The 20,844-nt window shown below is 51.2% G+C and overlaps 1 protein-coding gene across 1 annotated transcript; it reads left to right on the plus strand.

The window, feature by feature from the left end:
• The first annotated feature begins 4,397 nt into the window (after positions 1-4,397).
• On the plus strand, positions 4,398-6,691 carry IRX3 (iroquois homeobox 3). The gene is made up of 4 exons (XM_006897093.1): positions 4,398-4,664; positions 4,843-5,956; positions 6,122-6,188; positions 6,637-6,691. Exons 1-4 carry the CDS (start codon positions 4,398-4,400, stop codon positions 6,689-6,691), a joined length of 1,503 nt encoding a protein of 500 aa, XP_006897155.1.
• Positions 6,692-20,844: the final 14,153 nt, after the last annotated feature.

The raw sequence follows: 20,844 nt of genomic DNA on the forward strand, positions 1-20,844 counted from the left end.
GGGACGGGGCAGGTGAGAAAAGGATGGTCCTGGAACAGAAAGAAAAATATAGCCATCCGCGCCGAGGTCTGGTTTTTTCAATCTGGACCCTTCCGAAATCTGCCAGTCCTGGGTCGCTGGGAGCCCCACGGTCAGCGCCAGGGGACGCCCCTTAGGGGATGGCCCGGCCCACTTAGGGGAGCCCCGGCCTGGCGTGGGGCTTACACCCTTGCGCCCAGGCCCATGGCCCCCTCTGTGACCACTCGCGGGCTCCCTGTCCTCTGCCTAGAGCGGAAGTTGGCAAAGTTACTCTGAAGTTTCCCCGTCGCATCTGGAGACCCATGGAGGCGCACAGTCAGCTGTTGGAGAGAGCGGTGGCCTGTCACAGGGCAGCTCTGGGCGACCCCCACCCTGGCCTGTGTCGCCTAGAATGTTCCAGGTCCTGGATTCCTAGCCAGTGCGGAATCCGTCGTGGTGCCAACGCCTGGCCACACGCTCTGGCTTCCGTATGGCTGCTAATAGCGGAGTGAGAGAATGCAAAAGAGAGAGGGAGAGAGAGAGAGAGAGAAAAGGGGGGAAAATATTCTCAGCTCAATTTAAGTCTCATGGAAAGGGCTTACAACTGTAATTAAATCATTAAATTCTTGTCTACGCTTCACAGAGCGGAGAGAAATTAACTTCCCACCAACCTCATTTTCTATTTGAACATGAAATAATGATTTTCTGCCCGTCTAATTACAAAGCCAACATCTGATCAAGCCAGCATCCAGAGGGGATTATCGCATGCACGAGTATTAGACCTCATTACCAGCTTGAGTGCAAAATTATTACATCTTGTAATTGGATGGTGAGATTTATATACAGATCGGCCCGGTTTCTGTAAGATTGTAATTACAAGCTTCGTTGGTTAGCTACTTATCAGAACTTTGCAGGAAAACAAAACAAATGACTGAGGAAAACGAGCATTTCATTAACCTGTAACCCGAGCGCGGGGAGGGGTGTTGGGGGAGAGCGCGGTGGGAGCCGCGCCGCGGCGTCTGCAGGAAGCGGAGGGCTCGCTGGCCGGCACCGCCACCCCGAGACTCCAGGCCTGGGAGGGAAGGACTCAAGACCAACCTTTTGCGCAAAGACCCAGGGCTGGAGCGGCGCCCCGACGGGGACGCAGGCGCACTGTGGGACTGGCCCAGGCGTGGGCTAGAAGGGGCCTTGTGACTCCCGGGCTCGCGTGGAGTGTGTGCCAACTTTCCTCCACCCCACTCAGCAGGCTCATCGGCATTGGACACGCACCCGGTCTCATCTAGTGCGCACAGGTGTGTGCGCCAAACGTGCGCTCTGGACACCCTCCCTGCATATTCCTCGCATCCTGAGCTGCAGTGAAAGGGAGTCTACAGAGAGCCTAAGAAGTACTTTATGCTCTGGGAATATTGGAAGACCTCGGGATGACAGAATTTTCTACGTAAGGCGTGTTTGTGCGCGCACGTTTTTCCCCAATCCACTTTTCCTAACACCTGGGTTGTCTTTCATTTTTTTTTTTCCTCCCCATGCGAGTATGTAAATCTAGGACAGTTACTTCAATTCAAACTCCGTGGGAAAGGGTCGAACTTCTCTGGGAAGCGCGAGTTCAATCTGGAATCTAGTTTCACTGGTTCGGCCCAGTTGGGGACCAGCGCCTCATCGGTGCTGCCTGGACAACAATTTCCGACGTGGGGCGAGTGTTGCCCAGCCCAGTCGGGAGTGTTACTAGCTGGAGACTAGGGCAGCAGAGGGCTGCTTCTTCTCCGAGCTTGGGGGTGCAGGACGAATCTAATTAAGCAAGGTTCTTGGGTCCGCTTCTGGGTTTTGAGATTCGCCCTCTAGGCGAAAAGCGCCAGGAGCCCACCGCGGTTCTGGGAGACCAGCCTCCCCCTACACCCCGCCCTCTCTCCGCTGTCTAGCGCAGCGGGGTCGATAGCTGGTTAAAGCCGAAGAAGCTCTTGGAGGATCGTTATTGTTTGTTTGTTTACCTTCTCGAAGCACTGAATTAAACAGCGGCCATTCCACCAGACCACTTACTGCGTAACTCCAGCTCCCCACCTCAAAATCTCGTTCTGCTCTCTGCCCTGATGATCTGGTGCCACCATTTAATGCACATTCAAGGACTTCAAGGCCTTCGAGGCCCCAGATCTAACACCTAAGAAGCATCCGAGATAATGCTACTACCCTCAATTTTGTAACCCCGAGATTATTTCTGGAAAGGTGAGATCCCTCTCTGGAAGTTTAAAGCGAAACGAAAGCAGGCGCCTAGAAAGCATTCCAGGCCCAGAGTGGCCCCTGAGACCCCCACTTTGTCCGAGGTTCCAGCCAGACAGATGCGAATGGGTAGCAGAGAGGGAGGAAGCAGCTGTGGCCCACTTTGGGAACCTTCTACTCCAGCTCCAACCCCAAAGCTGGGCACCCCCAAATTTTCCTTTGTCTTCTCTCCATCATTTCCAGTTTTCAAGGAGCCCCCACTGGTGTGAAGACTAGTGGAAATGCGGGGAGTGAGGGTGGGGTCAAAACTGAGTGTGTGCCAAGGGCCCAAGAATCGACTGTGTCTTTCCTGTGATCTCTTCTCTCTGGTGGGATTCGGGTTCTATTCCTCGATCAGCCAGCCCGCAGAAACGGGTTTCCGCCCCTGAGCCGAGGCGGACAGCTCCGCCACCGAGTTGTCTCCCCTGTGTCGTCCCCGGGGCGCGCCCGCCACAGGCCGGGCCTCAATGTCCGTTGCAGCCGCGGCCTAAAGCGCTTAACCCTGAGCCAAGCCGATGCAATTCGAGGAATTTCAATACCGCTCTGGGCTGCATGCCCTATTCCATGAAGGTGGGCTCCTAGATACTGGGATTTCAGGTTTGGTTTAGGAAAATCCCTCCACAAAACCAAAAGTCTGGTTTTCTATCCCTACCGGAGGCGGAAAAAGGGAACCCTTGCAGGAAGAAATTGGGTGGGCACGGACAGGAGAGCAGCGAGGGAGAGGGTCTACCGAGGATCCAACAAGAAACTTTCCCAAGTGCTCTCTGAAAGTTTCTGAGGTCACCGCCAGCTCCAGGCACCTCCCCCATCACGGATGGGTCGATGCTCCCCAAGACCCTTGGGGTATCCACCTTTCAGCCCACCAGCTAAGCCCCATTTTAGGGGTTCGCACAGAAGCAGTGTTAAAGTGGGTAACTTAATAGTTTGGGGCTACCTCGTCCCCCTGGGCTTCTGAGGAAGCGACTAGGATGCCTTTCCAGCAGCCCCTTTGCACATTCTTTTGGCTCGCTCCCTATAGTGCCTACATAGGGGTACGCGCTGGACAAAAAGTACAAGCAGAACTGAATCGAGCATCTGCCTTGGCCCAGGGTCCAGCCGGGCCCAGGCCCCAAGTGGTGGCCCGGGGCGAGACAACAAGGGGCGGGAGGCGGGGAGTGGCGAGCTAACCAGGTATTAATCCAGGTCCCCAGGCCTCTTCACTAGCTCTCCGGGTGCAAGCAGGAGGGGCGGGAAGGGACCATAGGGCTGGGCTCCCGCCCCCATCCCGTCCCGCCCCCTGCGCGGTATCCGCGGGGGTGGGAGGCCTCGCCTGTAAGGCGCCTCTGCGATTGGCGACTTGGGGAGGAGACGCAAGAAAAAGTCGAATAAGAGGGCGCAACGTCAGGCAGAGATTTGGGGAAGGGTGAGAGAGGGGGAGGCGGGGACGGTTGCGCGCACCCATACAGACGAGCGCGCGCGCGCGGACACACACACACACACACACACACACACACACACACTCCTCCCATACAACACCCTAAGTGTCCACAACTGCTGGTCGCCTTAACACAGGACACCGAGGCCGGGAAGAGGGTGGGGGAGGTAGCATAGTAGAGACGAAGGGATAAAAGGAGCGAAAGAAGAAAGGGGCGGAAAAGGCAGAGAGAGAAAGGAGGACATAGGAGTTTCCTAGAGTCCTGGAGAGGCTAGGGAGCCCAAAGGGGCGAACGCGATCCTAGAGGAAAGGGGAGCGCAGGGTAGGGAGGGGAGAGGAAGGGCGCGGAGGGGGAGTGAGAACTAGAGGAGGCGAAGGAAGCGAGGCGCGCCACTGCCCAGGGAGCGAGGCGCGGGCAGAGGCAGCTCCGGCTGCCGAGAGGAGGGAGCGCGGAGCTGAGAGGAGGGGCCTATGGCCCAGTAGAAATGTCAATCAGAGTCCGGAGCCCCGGGAATCTCCGCCAATCTGTTCGGACCTGACCTGGCTCCTCGTCGCCGCTGCCACCGCCACCGCCGAACAGATCAATAGGCGAGCGCCGCAGAGTGCAGCGCGGGCGGCAGAGCGGCCCGGGCCCGGCCTAGCCCCCGATGCGCGCCGTAGCGTAGCCCGCGGGCGGCGCTGAGCTGGGCGGCTTCGGGGGCCGGGCCCCCTCTCCGTCGGTGTCCCGCAGGCCACCATGTCCTTCCCCCAGCTCGGATACCAGTACATCCGCCCGCTCTACGCGTCCGAGCGCCCCGGGGCCGCGGCCGGCAGCGGCAGTGCAGGGACTCGAGGCGGCCCTGGCGCCAGGGCTTCGGAGCTGGCTGCTTCGGGGTCCTTGTCCAACGTGCTCTCGTCCGTGTACGGGGCGCCCTACGCCGCGGCCGCAGCGGCCGCCGCAGCCGCCCAAGGCTACGGTGCCTTCCTGCCCTACGCCGCCGATCTGCCTATCTTCCCTCAGCTGGTAAGTGCTCGGGGAGTTGGCCGAGGTTAGGGGGCGGGCTGGGGGTCGGGGGCCGGGCGAAAGGAGAGCGCAGGAGTGGAGTGGAGCTGGGCCCAGGCCGGGAGAGTAGAGGCGGCGACGGCCCGGGCTCAAACGCGCTCCTCCCCGCGTCTCCCCTTCCTTCTCCATGTGCGTACAGGGCGCGCAGTATGAGCTGAAAGACAGTCCCGGGGTGCAGCATCCGGCCGCAGCTGCCGCTTTTCCGCACCCGCATCCTGCCTTCTACCCATATGGCCAGTACCAGTTTGGGGATCCGTCCCGCCCCAAGAACGCCACCCGCGAGAGCACCAGCACGCTCAAGGCCTGGCTGAACGAGCACCGCAAGAACCCCTACCCCACCAAGGGCGAGAAGATCATGCTGGCCATCATCACCAAGATGACCCTCACCCAGGTGTCCACCTGGTTCGCCAACGCGCGTCGGCGCCTCAAGAAAGAAAACAAGATGACGTGGGCGCCCCGCAGCCGCACGGACGAGGAGGGCAACGCGTACGGGAGTGAGCGCGAGGAGGAGGACGAGGAGGAGGACGAGGAGGACGGAAAACGAGAGCTGGAGCTGGAGGAGGAGGAGCTGGTGGGGGAGGAGGAGGACCCAGGGGGCGAGGGCCTGGCGGACGACGACGACGAGGAGATTGATCTGGAGAACTTAGACGGTGCCGCCGACGGGCCTGAACTGGCCCTGCCGGGGGCGGCGCGCAGAACCGGAGACCTTGGCCTGGGGCCCGTTTCGAACTCCAAGAATAGCGACTCGGAGGACAGCTCCGAGGGCTTGGAGGAGCGGCCACTGCCGGTCCTGAGCCTGGCTCCAGTTCCACCGCCAGTGGCCGCGGCCCCGCCGTCTTCTCCCTCATCCCCCGGCGGCCTAGACCCGTGCGCTCCCGCCCCGGCGGCCTCCTCCACCCTGCAGAAGCCCAAGATTTGGTCCCTGGCAGAGACCGCTACCAGCCCGGACAACCCGCGCCGCTCGCCGCCCTGCACGGGCGCTTCTCCGCCCGGGGCTGCCGTCGCGTCCCCGGCCCTGCAGCTCTCCCCGACCGCCGCGGCCGCCGCGGCTCACAGACTTGTCTCGGCGCCGCTGGGCAAGTTCCCCGCTTGGACCAATCGGCCGTTCCCAGGCCCGCCGCCCGGCCCGCGGCCGCACCCGCTCTCCCTGCTCAGCTCGGCCCCTCCGCACCTGCTGGGACTTCCTGGAGCCGCGGGCCACCCGGCCGCCGCCGCTGCCTTTGCTCGGCCCGTGGAGCCCGAGGGCGGAACAGGTGATGGATGAGCGCAGGGTGCGGGGCAGGGGGCAGGCTCCGGGCTTCTGCCAACGATGGGCAGTCCTCGGGCACGCGGGGCGCGCGCTCTCCGCGCCTGCCCCCAGGCCCTGGGCGCCCGGGCGCACGTCTTTAAGGTCCGTTTTCTCCCCTCACTTCCCTTAGATCGTTGTAGTGCCTTGGAAGTAGAGAAGAAGTTACTCAAAACGGCTTTCCAGCCCGTGCCCAGGCGGTAAGAGACCCCGAGGTTGAGGGAAATGGGGGGGGGGAAGGGTAGATGAAGGAAAGGGGAACGAGAACCGACGTGGGCTTCTGCCCCAGGGAAAACGCGGCTGGGACGTGTTTTTAAAAGAGGAAAAAATACACGTTGTGTCATTACCCCCAGCCCGGGGGACATGGCATGTGGCCCACGGGTAACACGTTGAAGGAACTGGGTCTCTGGACGGCCAACCGGCCGCGGGTATCCACTATGACATTTGCCAGCTTGCAATCCCTCCTTCTGAATCCTGATGGCTCATGTCTATGTGACAGTTAAATTGTAACAGTGTTTATACTACTGGACATGATTCTGTATTGCGACACCTCCCCGCCCAGGTTGGCCCCTGTAGGGTCTCCCCATCCCAGGCAGCCTCAGTACCCCAAGCCTCACGCCTTCTCCTCTCGCTCTCTGTCTCTTCCAGGCCCCAGAACCACCTGGATGCTGCTCTGGTCTTATCGGCCCTTTCCTCATCCTAGTTCTTAAAAAATTTCTAATTGTTGTAATAATTGTAAAAAAAAAAAAAAGCCAAAACCACACCCCCAAAACAAAAATCATTATGTATAGTGACGACTTGTGAGCATGTCCGTGTATGAACACCGAAAACAGAAGATTAAACGAGAAAACAAGTGCCCCCAGCCCTCCCAAGTCGCTTCTGTACCCCAGGATTAAGTGGGTTGTGAGGTTTGTTTGTTCACTTGATTTGGGGGTGTATGGTTGAGTTTCAGTGAAAATAAGCGCGTTTGACTTTTTTCTTTTTTGTATATACAGGGGGGAAATGTACATTATATGTGAACCAAATTGTACAAGAAAGTATCTATTTTTGGCTAAATAAATGAGCTGTTGCCACTTTGCCTATACCCTCCTGTCTACCCTCAGACGGGTCTGTTTGGTGGGGGTTTTCCTTTGGTTTTTCCTTTTTTTATATACTCCCCTCCCCCACCTGGCCTCAGCGTTTGAAGCATCTTGGGGATCAGAGGAAAAGGAGGCGAGAAGAGTGAGAAGAATAGAGGACGCAGGAATGACAGAGGTGGCACTGAAGCGGAAGGCCTGGGGACGCTGCAAGAGAGGTCAATGCAGAAGCACGTCATGTTCCCGAGAATAGGGCAGAGGAGACAGGTGGGAAACCGGGGCCATATTTCCAGAGCAGCTGGGAAATTGGGCCCAACCCGCTGGACCAGACCAGACAGTAATGCTGGGGCTCGAGGGCAAAGGGCCTCCTTGAGGGTCTGGACGCCCCAGGAATTAGGATGGGGTTTTCTCACCACTGTGTGCCCTTCCTTAAGAACAGTGCTCGCCCAGCTCCAAAACCACTTTGGGTGCAGTCACATTGCAACACCAGACCCCTCCTTCCAGAAAAGCTGCTTCGAAGGGCTGGAGAGGGGTGGGGGCTGTGGAGGAGAGGGAACCTAGGCGCGCACTGCTTTCCCTTAGTGTCTGTGGGACTGTGCCCCGCTGAAGTGAAGCATCTGTGCGCCTTGGCACCTCAGTGAGTCTCGTCGCGGGTGCACGGAGCTCGTGCGGTGCAGCCAGGACGCAGGCTGGAGTGGGGCGCGGACCTGGGGTGTCCGGGCGTGGAGGGAGCCGGAAATTTGGAGCTGGAGCTCCCTCTACAGGACAGAAGCGCCACGCCGCGCCTGGGCGGCCTCTCCAGCCAGGCCGGACCTTACACCTCTTCCTCTTCCAGCCCTCCAGCTATTGCCCAACTTGGACTTGAAGTAGCATGCACGAGAAAAGTGACGCCTCGGGTTTCAGGGGCGGGCACCCTTCCCACACGCAGCCAGAAGCAGGGGGTTTGGCCCTTACAGTGGGGGGTTGACAATCTCAAGGTTCCCCAGGGAGGTTGGGAAACTGCTCTCGCATGTAATAGGGCGCTGGAGTGTACTCTGAGACTAGGAAGAAAGGACTGGTCGTTGCTGCCGTCATTGCCTGCGCTTCACCCCTGCGGACGAGGATGAGGCACCCAGGGGTGAGCGCCAGCCCACCACCTCAGTCTGTGGCCCCCTCAGCGGGCGCATAGATAACTTCAGCAGCCAAAGCAGAGGCTACCCAACTAAGTGCCCAGGCCAGGGCTCACCTCTGTCTCCTCTGGTCCCATCTTTGTTTCCGGTGTCTCTAGAATTCCGGCTCCTTCTTTGAGGGATGCGGGCACGAGCCAAGATTCTGTGCGCTCTGGCCCTGCGATTAGCACCCTCAGAAGACATGGAGCGGGCTTGGCCCTGCAGTGAGAGGGCTTCACCTGCTGAAATCTTGAACTTCTGGAGCCCAGGAACAGAGACAGATGGGAGGCCTCTGGGTCAGATGGACAACACTTCTCTGGACAAGGGTAACCTCCTGCTGCCTTTAATCAGAGTCTCTCAACCTGATGGATACAGACCCAGGGCCTGTGAAGCCCAAGGCGTTAGAACTAACATTTGAGTTCTACTTACCTGCAAATTAGAAATAATGACACTTAATTTGCAAGGATGAGAAAAAAAGCCATGCCCAGTGCTGACACACTGTAGTGGGTAGTGGGCTTAAACAGCCGCCACCCAGGGCCTCACTCTCAGGAGCAAACAGACCCACCCAACACATCCACAAGTGGGGTGTCTGCCTTTAGGTGTACCCCAACATCTCTGCGACTCCAGCTGCAGCCAGCATGGCAAAGACAGGAAGACTTTGAAGTTGGAGGTGACGGCAGCTGGGCAGCTGGCCACATTGATGTCTACAACGGAGGAGACAGTGGATCTGCACAGAGGGAACTGAGTGTGCAGGTGCCAGAGGTCGGCCTGCTCAGTCAGCATTTCAGAGCTACCCAGGGCTACCCAGAGAAGATAGTCCTGGGATAATATACCCATCCTGTGAGGAGAAGGAGGGATGTGCAGAAGGAAGGAGAGATAGAGTAGAGCCGAATGGCTCAGATGTGTGTGACTTCTGTCCCAGAAAGCACCAGACTATCCTGGCAGAGTCCCAAGATGATCCCAACGAGATCATTAAAACACTGCTGCTTCATTTCTTCATCCTTTTCCCTTGTCACCTTTTCAGTTATGGAACTCAGAAAAGTCACCTGTCCTTTAGAGGTGGGTCCTAAACTTTATAAGGGAAACCAGTAGAGAGAGAAGCAGAGTGAATTGGGGATCTCATCCTGGTACCGATTAAACTTCAATTTGGAAAAAAAAAAACAATCTGTCAGTCAGTCTGAGTAGGGGATCTGCCATCCTGAGGAGGCATGTAAAATGCACCAAGGGTGTGTGTGTGTGTGTGTGTGTGTGTGTGTGTGTGTGTGTGTGTTTAATCAATTAGGTCGGAGGAAAGAGTGGCACTGCTCCCCTCATTATCTGCTTGGCGGTGCAGGAGGAGGAATGTTTCACAGGGCCTGGGAGACAAGAGGAGAATAAAATTATCTCCCTAAGTGATTGGCCCCCTCTGGGACCCACACATTAATGATTTCCAATTGAATTCATTTCAGGGGGTACAGGGAGGAGGCAGCAGGGTCCAGCCAGAGGGCATCAAGGGAAGGCTGGAAGACAGAGAAGGGGAGGAGGGGTGCTCCCCCACCCAAGGAGCAGCTGGGAGAGGAAAGGGTTCCATGCTGGTCAGCCAGGACCAGAGCACCCACCACATGGGGTCCACTGCAAGGTTCAAAAAAGGATCTGAGTGCTTGGGAGGGAATTGGCTGCCATGTCTTACCAATGGTTTGTTGGGTGTCTCCGACAAGAACTTAGTTACTGGTATGTTTCTGTAAATGTCTGCATCTTAAAGCCTTGCCTGCGTGCACCCTTGACTCCCATCCCATTGTCGCTAGGCAGCGTCATGACAGATGGAGAAAACATTCAATTGTCAATGATTTCATTTTACTTGGATCCATAATCAACATTCCCACCAAGAGAAACAAACAGTTGCAGGTGGGTACGACTTGTTTCTAGGGTGAGGGCCAGTTCTAGCCTGGGGGAGCCTCCTCACATAATCCCAGTATTTACGTTAATCCTCTGCTGAATGGAACAGAGAGGATTGGAATCTATGTGAGAGAACCCAGACCCTCTTAGACGTTCAGGGTTGTCTTGGATTAAGCAATAATAAGGGAAACCGAGATCCCGAGATGCTTATGGAGGCACGAGAACCTCATTTTTTGAGTACTGCTTAATTGAATCTTAGTTGGCAGCCACTGTCTTATGATTCAGGCAAACATCTTGATCATCTTTTGAGAGACCGAGAGGGCCTAGAGGTTACGGGCTTAGCTAGCTGCCAGGCTTGAGCCCATCAGAAGCTCAGCAGAGAAAAGCCCAATGAAGATTTCCTCCTCGGAATCCCTGTGGGTTGGCTGTGTGTGTGTGTGTGTGTGTGTGAGAGAGAGAGAGAGAGAGAGAGACAGAGCGCTTATGTGAGTCCTTAGCTTAGACTTGATAGCCATGGGTTGGCTTTGGGGTTTTATTGTGGCCCAACCTTGGCTTTAATGCAGCTGCTGGTCCCTCTGAGTGGAAGCTCCAGCTCCTACGAAGGTCATCTTGATTGAACCAGCCCAGAGGCACCTCGTCCTGGGGTCAGGGAAGAGCTAAGGGGCAAAGGAGGAAGGACTCAGTGTAAGGGGCCTGAGAGAGATTGTATAAATAGTACAGTGATTGTCTATGGAGTGGTTTTGCCCTCTAGGGACAATGTCTGGAGACATTTTTATAGTCATATTTGAGAGTGTTAAACTCTAGTGGCCTAGCGGATAAGAAGCTGCGCTGCAATCTCAAAGGTGTGTGATTTGAGGCCAGTTTGAGGCATGGTTCCTGAGAGGAAGCTGGGCAGTCTCCTCCGGTGCGATTAACTGCCTCCGAAAACCTGCTGGTGGGTCAGCTATGGGTCGGCTTTGGCTCGATGGTACATGACAACAGTTCTTATTTGAGGGTCTAGTGATTAAGGAGCTGTACCGTCAACCCAAAGGCATGTGGTTCTCAACCACCAGCTGCTCCAGGGGAGAAAGATGAGCAGTCTCTTCCCACTTGATTCGTGTCTCTGAAAACTCACTGGAGGGTCAGCTGTGGGTTGGTTGCGTGCGGATCAATGGTTCATGAGAACAACAACTGACATTTGGTGGATAGGGGCTGAGGGTGCTAATGAATGCCAGGACAGTCCCCACAACCAATAATTATCAAGCCTAAAGTGTCAATAATACTACAGTTAGGAAACATCTTCTTGTTGTTACTTGGTGCCATTAAGTAGAATACGATCCATAACAACCCTGTGAACAACAGTTCTGAACCCTGTCCTATCCTGCGCCATCCTCACACTTCCTGACACACAACAGCCCACTGCAGCAGGGGTTGGGTAATTAGAGCCCAAACCCTCTTCCATCAGCTTGGCTGAGAGAAGCATTGCAAAGGGGTGCTAATAGGGATGGGTTTTGTTCTTAAAATCCTTTTACCTGGGGTGGGGGGGGCAGTAGCGATGAGAGCTCCAGCAGGAAGCTTCTCCAGCTTGGGGATAGAAGGAAACTCTGGTAGTGGAATCTCCTCGGGTAGAGTGTAGCCCTCAGGCCAACTCCAAGTGGAGAGTCCCAGCACCAGATGGGGTATATATGCGTGTGTGTAAAGCTGGAGTCGTCGTCTGCCTTCCATGGATATTTATATCAGGAGCAAGTTACCGGAAACTTCTCACAGAGGAAAGCTTAACGTGTGTGCTTATCACCTCATGATTACCAGCACCCAGCTGCTGCGGCCTCTTCTATGCAGTTAAATGTAGCTGTTTGTTTATTGACTCTTTTACCAAGGACAGTGTGTGAGCATGTAGACATGCCAATGTGTGTGCGTGTGAGAATGTGTGACAATGCATGTGTGTATGTTTGACAATGCGTGTGAGTACATGTGAAAATGTGTGTGTGTGTGTGTGTGTGTGTGTGTGTGTGTGTGTAAGGCTGTGAATGTACATGAAACCGTGGATGTGAGTGTATACATGTGTGTGACAGGGTGTAGGTGAGAACATGGGGTTGTGTAAGTAAACGTGAGCGTGTGACTGGGTGAATGTGTGTGAAAGCACTCCGGTGACAGTGGAAACGTGAGGGCGTGTGAGAGAGTCTAAGTGTGAATTTGAGTCGAGTGTGTGTAGGTGCGATGTCAGGGAATAGGAAGGCAACAAAGACAGGGTAGAGTCCTACTCCGGGGTTGGACGGGCTGGAGATGGAAGCGTGTGATTTCATGGCTTTTGTGCAGGATGGAAAGGCACTCTCTCACCTCACTAGGCCACTGACAAGCGGGCCTGCGGCCCTCGGGGCCTTTGGGGTGCACTCATCTGAGAGACTGTGCTTTTCTCAGCCGCTCAGATTTGTTTTGCCAAAGTTACAGGGCAATTATGGAAATGCACCCTTTGAAGCTGGGCTGATTTCTCCTTATTTTCTTCCCCCTGACAAAGCAGAACTTCCCTGCCTCTTGGGGGTTTGTTGTTTTCCTCCTTTCTCCCCCTCCCTCCCCCCTTTTGCCTCTTTTCCCAGTTATTGTTAGGTGGTGGAGGGAGCTGTGGTGGCTTAAGTAGGAAGGTATTGTGCTGCCAACCCAAGACATGCAGTTAGAATCTAGCAGCTTCTCTGCAGAAGATGGACAATCTCTGTGCAGTTTACAGCCTCTGAAAACCTGCTGAAGGGTCAGCTATGAGTCCGTTCTGACTCAAGGGTGCATAACATTAGGCGGTAGGAGTTTCCAAGGGTGATTTGAAAAAATAAAAATCTTTTTATTTTATTTTAATTTTTGTGCATGTACCATCAAATTGGATCTGGCTGGTACAGGAGAAGATGGTCCCTCCTCCAGCAGAGCATCTGGTGGATTTGAACCATGCTCCTCTGGGATTGCAGTGCAGCTTCTTGCCAGTAGGCCACCAGAGCTCCCAATAAAAATCTTTTAAAGAGACATTTGAAAAAAACAAAATAAAACATGAGGAGAGTGAAATAATTTTATTCTTTTCTTTATCTTAAAATTCTTTTTAACAGAATAAAGAAGGGGAGTCAATGAGAGCTGAAAATAGCCTCACCCTCTAGAAAGCAGTCTCTGGGTGGTGACATGGTTAACACACAGTTAACCAGCAGTGTTGTGTTTTGTTTTAAATTATGCTAGTGGCATCCACTTCCTAAACAACATGTCCCTGGAACCTCTATGAACTTTTATAAATGACGATAGTTATAGAAAGGCTTCAAGGACTTTTGTTCATAGGGTCGCTATAAGTCGTGTTTGACTCAAAGGCAGTTAACAACAACAGTTTATTTATTAAATTCAAATACATTGTTTTCCAGAATAGATTCTTCCCATTCCCCCCCACCCCACACCATCAAATTACAAAACTCCATGATTAATTCCCCCTCGTCCTGCACATCTTCGTCCCTCTGCTTCTACCCCTTCCCCCCTAGATCCTATACTCATTCTACAGCCAACAGTGTTTTTTTTGAAGTTAGATCTATTTTGCACCATTGTGGCAAATTGATATACTTGTATTGTAAATGTGAGGTTTTGCAATCAATGTTTATTGTTTTCTGTGCAACAATTTAAGTCATGAAAATCCAACTTTTCTGTAAACTTCCTTCAAAATCACAATTAAATTTTTTAAAAATTACTATTATTATTATTTTTTAAAAATCACAACTAACCAACAGTTTGGAGGTTTAAGGCCAACCAGGGTCCCTCAGAAGCAAGGCCTGGTGAACTTGATCAAGCAGCCGTTGTCACCTCACAGAGCACAGTTCTATTCTGATCTTCTTGGAGTCGACAGGAAAGGCTGTTGAAGCTTCTCTCACCACCTCAGAGGACTCACTGTGGTGAGGCTTTCTTTTTTGTGGTTGTCCACACAACAATGCTGGTGGTGAGAAATGACCCATGATAACAAGGAGCAGACACACTGCTGCCCAGAGCATTGCTCCAGGGTGTCCTCCAGGAGCCTCAGGCCTCTGCAGGCGAGGCTCCCGGCAGGTGAAGTCTCTGCAAGGTGAAGCCCCAATAGCTTGGCTTACTGAGTGGCCCCAGGAGCAGAGACAGCTGCTGTCAACTTGATTCTGACTCCTGGTGACTGTGTGCGTTTCAGAGTGTGACTCCACAGGGTTGTTGCTGGCCAGGACTTCTCACAAGCTGATTCCCAGCTCTTTCTTTAGAAGGGACTCTGAGTAGATTCGAACTCTCCAGCCTTCCCATTCGTAGCTAAGTGTATGACTATTTCCAGGGACTCCCAAGGCTCCTGCTCTGTCCCCGGAACTGCAGCTCCACTCATGTAACAGGATAATCACTTTGCACCCTTCTCCACACCCACACATCACAGGAATCACCCAGGAGCCATAGGACTGTGTTTTGGCTTCATACATTATTTCTTGCTGTCTTTCGGAATCCGGAGGCTTGGTGTAAAGCAGCCCCGCTCTCCTCACACCCCACTTTGCTGGGCACAGGGTTGTTGAGAGAATGACCTGAAGCCAGAAGGTGAAGGCCACAGCCGGCCTGAGCTGCTCTATGCTGGCCGCCCGGTCTCTGTCTTTTGGTGCACAGGGCAACACACTACCCACTATGTCCCCAGAACTTCTTTCATTTCTGTCTTATAGTGTGGCTTTGAAGTCTTCTTTGTCCATATTTGTGTTTACTCCTCCCTTCCTCTTCTTGGAATTAATGGTTCATTATCTGTGGTAGACACCGGCAGGATTCTTGTCATCTATGGGATGACAAGGCTTTGTCCACAACAGTGTAAAGCATTTTTGCTCTCACTGACTTGCCTTCCTCCTTCTGCATTTAAAAAGATGAAGGAGAGTTTAGTGAGTGCTTATGATTGGATAAGCCCATGCTAAGCGGCTTCTGTGGATTCTACTTGAAGTTCTACCACCTTTGGGAAAGATACCTTTCTTATATGCCTTTCACAGGTCAGGGAGCCAAGGTTGGGTAGGGGTTAAGAAAGTCTTCTGGTATAACAGAGCAATCTCCAAGTTACATAATAGAGTGAAAAAGCAAGCTAGAACCTCCCATGTGGCATGTCCCCATTGGAGTCAGAAAGGGGGTGTGTGTGTCTTTGCACAAGAAATTGGTAAGAGGGGCCTCAGAAAAGGGCCTGGGTAGATGGGGGCAAGGACGGGAGGAAAGTTTTTCAGTGTGTACCCTTTGTCCCTTCTGAGCAATAATTCTTTATTAAGGTTCTCAGGTGACACAGCCCAAAGGGGGACGTGCTGCGAACTCAAAGGTCAGGTCTCTCCAACACTTCGAATCTACCAGTGGCTCCACCAGAGAAATATGGGCAAAACCCCTCCTGTGAGATTCACAGCTTCCCAAGGACCTGCTGGAGGGTCAGCTGTGACTGAGTTGGTTCCAACTTCAAAGCAAGTCTGTGTTTTTTTAGTTATCTATTTACTAAGACCCTCGATGAGATAGATCAATTCTGTGATTCGAGTGGTGGGAGTGAGAGTGTCAGAGACGGTGAAGTTGGCACAGGACAGAGCAGGGTTTAGGGCTCTTGTACATAAGGTTGCTATGAGTTGCAAGTGACTCGACAGCACATAACAATAACAACAACAACACATTTTCTCTTTTAAAGGAATTTTAAGTGCACAGAACAATTACACAGATAATATAGAGGCTCCCACGTCCCCTGTTCTCCTCTGCTCTGCACACAGCCCCTCCTATGTAAATATATTGCTTTATTGTTGTTGTTGTATGCCTTTGAGTTGGAACCAACTCACAGCTGACCCTCCAGTGGGTTTTCAGAGGCAGTAAATCAATCAAGGGGAAATTGATCATCCTTCCCCAGAGGAGCAGTGAGTGGATTTGAACTGTGTGCCTTTGGGCTTGCTAAGCAGCTCTTGCCACTAAGCCACCAGGGCTGTTGCCGCTGCCTAGTGTCATTATGATATGCTTTGTGTTGTATATCCTGGTGACAGCATCAAGTAAAAGAATTTAAATGAAACAAAGAAAAAGAGTTGTAAATGGATAGCGAAAACAGATGAAAGAGAAAACACAGAACCTCTCTGGACCTCCCAGCAGAGTTGAGAATATTGGACGATAAATAAGGATGGCAGAAAAAGAGTCTATACCTTTGGATTGTGGTGTTGGTGAAAAATATTTACTATCCCACGGACTGAAGAAAGAATTAACAGATCTGTCTTGAAGGAAGTGTGACCAGAGCACCTTCCAGATGCAAGGATGGTGACGTTTCATCTCACTTATTTGGGTGTATTTTCAGGAGAACTTAGGGAGAGACATCATGCTGGAGAACCAAGAGGGTTACCAAGAGAGAGGACAATTCTCAATGGCACACGCTGACACAGTGACAATCACAATGGGCTTGCGCAGGACAGAGGTCAGAAGCACAGCACAGACAGGCAGACAAGTCAAGGTTCAGATCTGTTGTCCGTAGGGTCACTATGAGGCATAGTCACCTTCTTGGCACTTAACAGCAACAACGTTAACACACTCAAGCCCATTGCCTCAATTACCATCTTAACCCTCCTGGTTGAGGGTCTTCCTCTCTTTCACCATCCCTCCAACTTTCCTGTAAGATGTCCCTCTCCAAGGAATAACCTCCTAGCAACAGGCAAACTGCAGGAGGAGGGGAGGATGCAGTTGGGGTTAAGGAAAGGAAGATCTGTGAAGAGCTCTGGGAGGCAGATGAAAAAGGACAGCAATAAATCATTCCACCAACGGCCAGTTCTGCTCTGTTCTACCCTGGCACACATGCGGTTGCCATGGATTGGAATCAGCTCAACACCAACTGATTTGGTTGAACATTATATCAACGCTCAGACACACGTGACAATTTTGACTCAGGACTTTCAGATTCCTAAACCTGTCTCTGTCATCGCTCTGTGCCTCTGGACTTCGAACGGAGTGGTGTGACTCTACTTTTTTGCTGTCCCACCCACCTACTTAGCTTACCTGATGTTCATAGACCTGGCATTGTCTTGGATAGGTCAAGGTCCCTTGTAATCCCCACTGCTCTGACCGCTTCCTGCCTCTTCTTCTGTCGCACAAGACCTGACAAAATACAACAGCAGATGAGGGGGCTTTGCCAGAGCTAGCGCCTTGAAATTGTTCTCTTCCAGGTTACTTAAGAAAGTGAAGGCTAGGCCAACATTTCCATGCACTCCTTTCATTCCTTCTCATCTCCAGCCATGGGTGGTGGAAGGGGGCTTCCAGTGTATTTACACATCAAAGCTTACTGTGTGAGACCAGCCTTGTGAACAGTAAAGGCACGTTTGTTGTGAGAACTTTGCAGTATGTTGTCCTTGAACCAGCAGCATCAATGTCACTTGGAATCTTGTTAGAAGTGCAGACTTATTAAAAAAAAAAAAAAGCAGGATAGAGTCTCTCTTGCCCAGTTTCATTTTATAAAATCCTAACAAAAAGGGGGAAAAATCTGATTGGCTGAGCATGAATCATATGCTCATTACGGGGCCAATTACAATGGCCATGGAGAGTGGCAGGGAATAAGTGAAGGAATTCTGTCATTAAAAGAGAGTGAGGGAGAAGCACACTGGGCGCACCATCAATCTATGTCTACCAGCTGCAGGAGGAGGGGAGGAGGCACTTGGGGCCAAGGAAAGGAAGATCTGTGAAGAGCTTTGGGAGGCAGATGAGAAAGGAGAACAATCAATCATTTCACCAAAGGCCAATCTTATAGGGCTGGTGACTGAGCAAAGTCTGCGATCAAAGGCAGACAGCCTCTTGGCCCTGCCTGAGCATCCCAGGCCCTGCAGCCACCAGTATTGACACTGTATCTGGTCACTTATGGGCATGGAACAAATCACAACTTCGCAAACTTTTCCACGTGAATATCACAAAGAGAAGAGCGCTTAGAATCGAAGACTTAAGATCAGACCCCAAGTGTTTCTTCACAGGAAAAAAGTTCTATGTCCCACTTTTCAGGAATGTGCCTCTTTCTCTGTGATATTTCAGTGTTTGTCTTGTTACAAATATCCTCAAGGAAAATGGTTAGTTTGAGGCTCACATTTATCCTATGTTTTTGATACCTTCTGGAACATCCCAGAAGCCTAGGCTCAGTGAGAGCTAGACCTCAATAATCTGAGTATGTAATAAAGGATAGAAGGATGAGGGTGTATTAGGGGACTTCTGGGAGATTCATGCTTTCCTTGATTTCAATGGACCTTTGTTGTTGTTAGGTGCCATTGAGTTGAGTAAGACTCTTGTGTCCCTATGAACAATGGTATCTGAACACTGTCCACCATGCCATCCTCACAATCTCCGACACATTCAAGCCCAATGCCTCAACTACCATGTTAACCCACCTCGTTGAGAGTCTTCCTCCCTTTCACCATCCCTCCAACTTTCCTGTATGATGTCCCTTTCCAAGGAATAACCTCTCCTAGTAAGATGCCCACAGTAAGTGAGATGAAGCTTCATGGTCTTTGCCTCCAAGGAGCACTCTGGCTGCAACTTCTCCAGGACATATCTGTTCTTTTGGCAGACTGTGGAATCTTCAGCACTCTTCTCCAACACCACAGTTCAAAGGCATCAAATCTTATGTCATCCTTATTTATCGTCCATCTCTCAGATGCATAGCAAACAACTAAAAAGATCATGGTTTAAATTAGGTGCACTTTTGTGCTCAAACTGACATCATTACTACTTAATAATTTGGAAAGGTTTTCCCAGTGCAATACATCTCCTCACCTCCTGACTGCTGGTACCAAGTGTACTGATTATGGATTCAAGTAAGATGAAGTCATTAACAGTCTCAATCCTTTCTCCATCCATCATGATGTTGTTGTGGTGTCCAGTGGTGAGGATTTTTGTTTTCTTGACATTGAGATGTAATCCATATTGAAGGCTGTACTTTTTGACCTTCTGCAGCAAACGCCTCAAGTGTTCCTTGCTTTCAGCAAGCAAGGTAGTGTCATCTGTATAAGGAAGGTTATTGATGAGTCTACTACCAAGCCTGATGCCACATTTTTCTTCACAGAGTCCAGCTTCTCGAATACTTTGCTCAGCATACAGATTAAATAGGCATAGAGGAAGGATATAACTCTGATGCATACCTTTCCTAATTCTAAATCATCTTATATTGCCTGGCTCTGTTCACACAACAGTTTCTCAGTCTAGGTATAGGTTTGGCATAAGTACAATCAAGTGTTCTGGAAATTCCCATTCTTCTCAATGTTAGTCATAATTTATTATGATCTTTTTATTATTATGTGCATGTTGTTGTTATTGTTTACCATCCAGTCAGAACCGACTCATAGCTGACCCTCCAAAGGGTTTTCAGAGGCAGGAATCACACGGGAGGAGACTGCCCATCTTTCTCCCATGGAGCAGCTGGTGGATTCAAACCACGTGCCTTTGGTATTGCAGCCCAGCTTCTTGCCACCAGTGCTCCCTATTATGTGCATAGTTTTATTTACTTTATGCACATTATTTTATTTGCTTATTATATATACATATTATTATGTACATACACTTATTATGTGCATAGTTAAAAAAGCTCTAGAAGTTGGTTTTTTACGTCTTGTTGAGGGTCATGTAACGAAAGTTTTGGGTTTTGTATTGGTTTGAGTTTGGTTTGTGTTCTTGGTTTTTCCCCCTCCAAAAGTGGGTGTCAGCTGGCTGGACTTTTGCTTGCCATTTTAGCCAACAAGGACCCAAGGGCAGAAGGAATACTTGGTTTATCATAGTCAACAGCATTTGTTGGATGGGTCTTTAAAATTCAGTAGGAATTTATTAATGTTAGCATTAACCTTCTTTAAGTGGTACAGCAGTTTGTCTATTAGCTGTACTGAATAACTTGGAGTTGCTGTGATGCTGAACACTGTACTACAGTTGTATCAAATACAATAATGGTTACCCATCATAGACAGTGTTTGAAGGAGCTTCCCTATTGATTCAGGTCTGGAAACAGGCGTGGAACCCACCTCCTAAACCTGATGCCTGTGGAAACTCTATAAACTCTATCAACATTTAAATGATGTTAATTATAGAACAAAGTCCAGGTCTTTTTTTCCTAGGGTCACTATGAGTCTTATTCGACCTGATGACACTTAACAACTGCTAAGTGAGACTAGTGTTGTTATATTTTGGAGGAACATTCTTCTACTTTTTACATCACTCTTTGTCAATTTGCCGTAATGAGGTAATCTGGGATGCTGAATCATGTGCCATTGGGCTGTGAAATGCCATCATGGTTTCCCAATGTGAACAGTGTTTGGTTGAGCTTCCAGTTGTAAAACAGTTTTGGAAGCAGGAGTGGCATCCATTTTTTAAGCCATATGCCTATGAAAACTCAATGAATTTGGAGAAATGACAACAGTTACAGAAAGGCATTATGTCTTCTGTTCATGGAGTCACTATGAGTCGTGCTCGACTCAACAGTAAACAACAACAACCGTTAACAAAGCACAAATAGACATTCTTCTGGTATTCTTTGCTTTCAGCCAGGATCCAGCTGGCATCAGCAATTGTATCTATAGTGCCACGGCCTCTTCTAAATCCAGTTTTAACATTTGCCAATTCCCTATCTATGCACTGCTCTAGCCGTATTTGAATGGTCTTCCGCAATATTTTGCTTGCATGTGATACTAATGATATTGTTCGATAGTCTCGACATTCTGTTGGATCACCTTTCTTGGGAATGAAAATAAATATGGATCTCTTCCAGTCAGCAGGCCAGATAGCTGTCCTCCAAATTTCCTGATATAGACTGATAAGTGCATCCA

This window comes from Elephantulus edwardii, unplaced genomic scaffold (genome assembly GCF_000299155.1).
Source record: "Elephantulus edwardii isolate Elephantulus edwardi_28Jun2011 unplaced genomic scaffold, EleEdw1.0 scaffold00201, whole genome shotgun sequence".
Taxonomy (NCBI): Eukaryota; Metazoa; Chordata; class Mammalia; order Macroscelidea; family Macroscelididae; genus Elephantulus; species Elephantulus edwardii.

Excerpts from the sequence above, each read along its gene's own strand:
- IRX3 (XM_006897093.1), top strand. The coding sequence starts at position 4,398 with ATGTCCTTCCCCCAGCTCGGATACCAGTACATCCGCCCGCTCTACGCG. Across the intron at positions 4,665-4,842 it reads TGCCTATCTTCCCTCAGCTG|GGCGCGCAGTATGAGCTGAA; the intron begins GTAAGTGCTCGG and ends ATGTGCGTACAG. Across the intron at positions 5,957-6,121 it reads GGAGCCCGAGGGCGGAACAG|ATCGTTGTAGTGCCTTGGAA; the intron begins GTGATGGATGAG and ends CACTTCCCTTAG.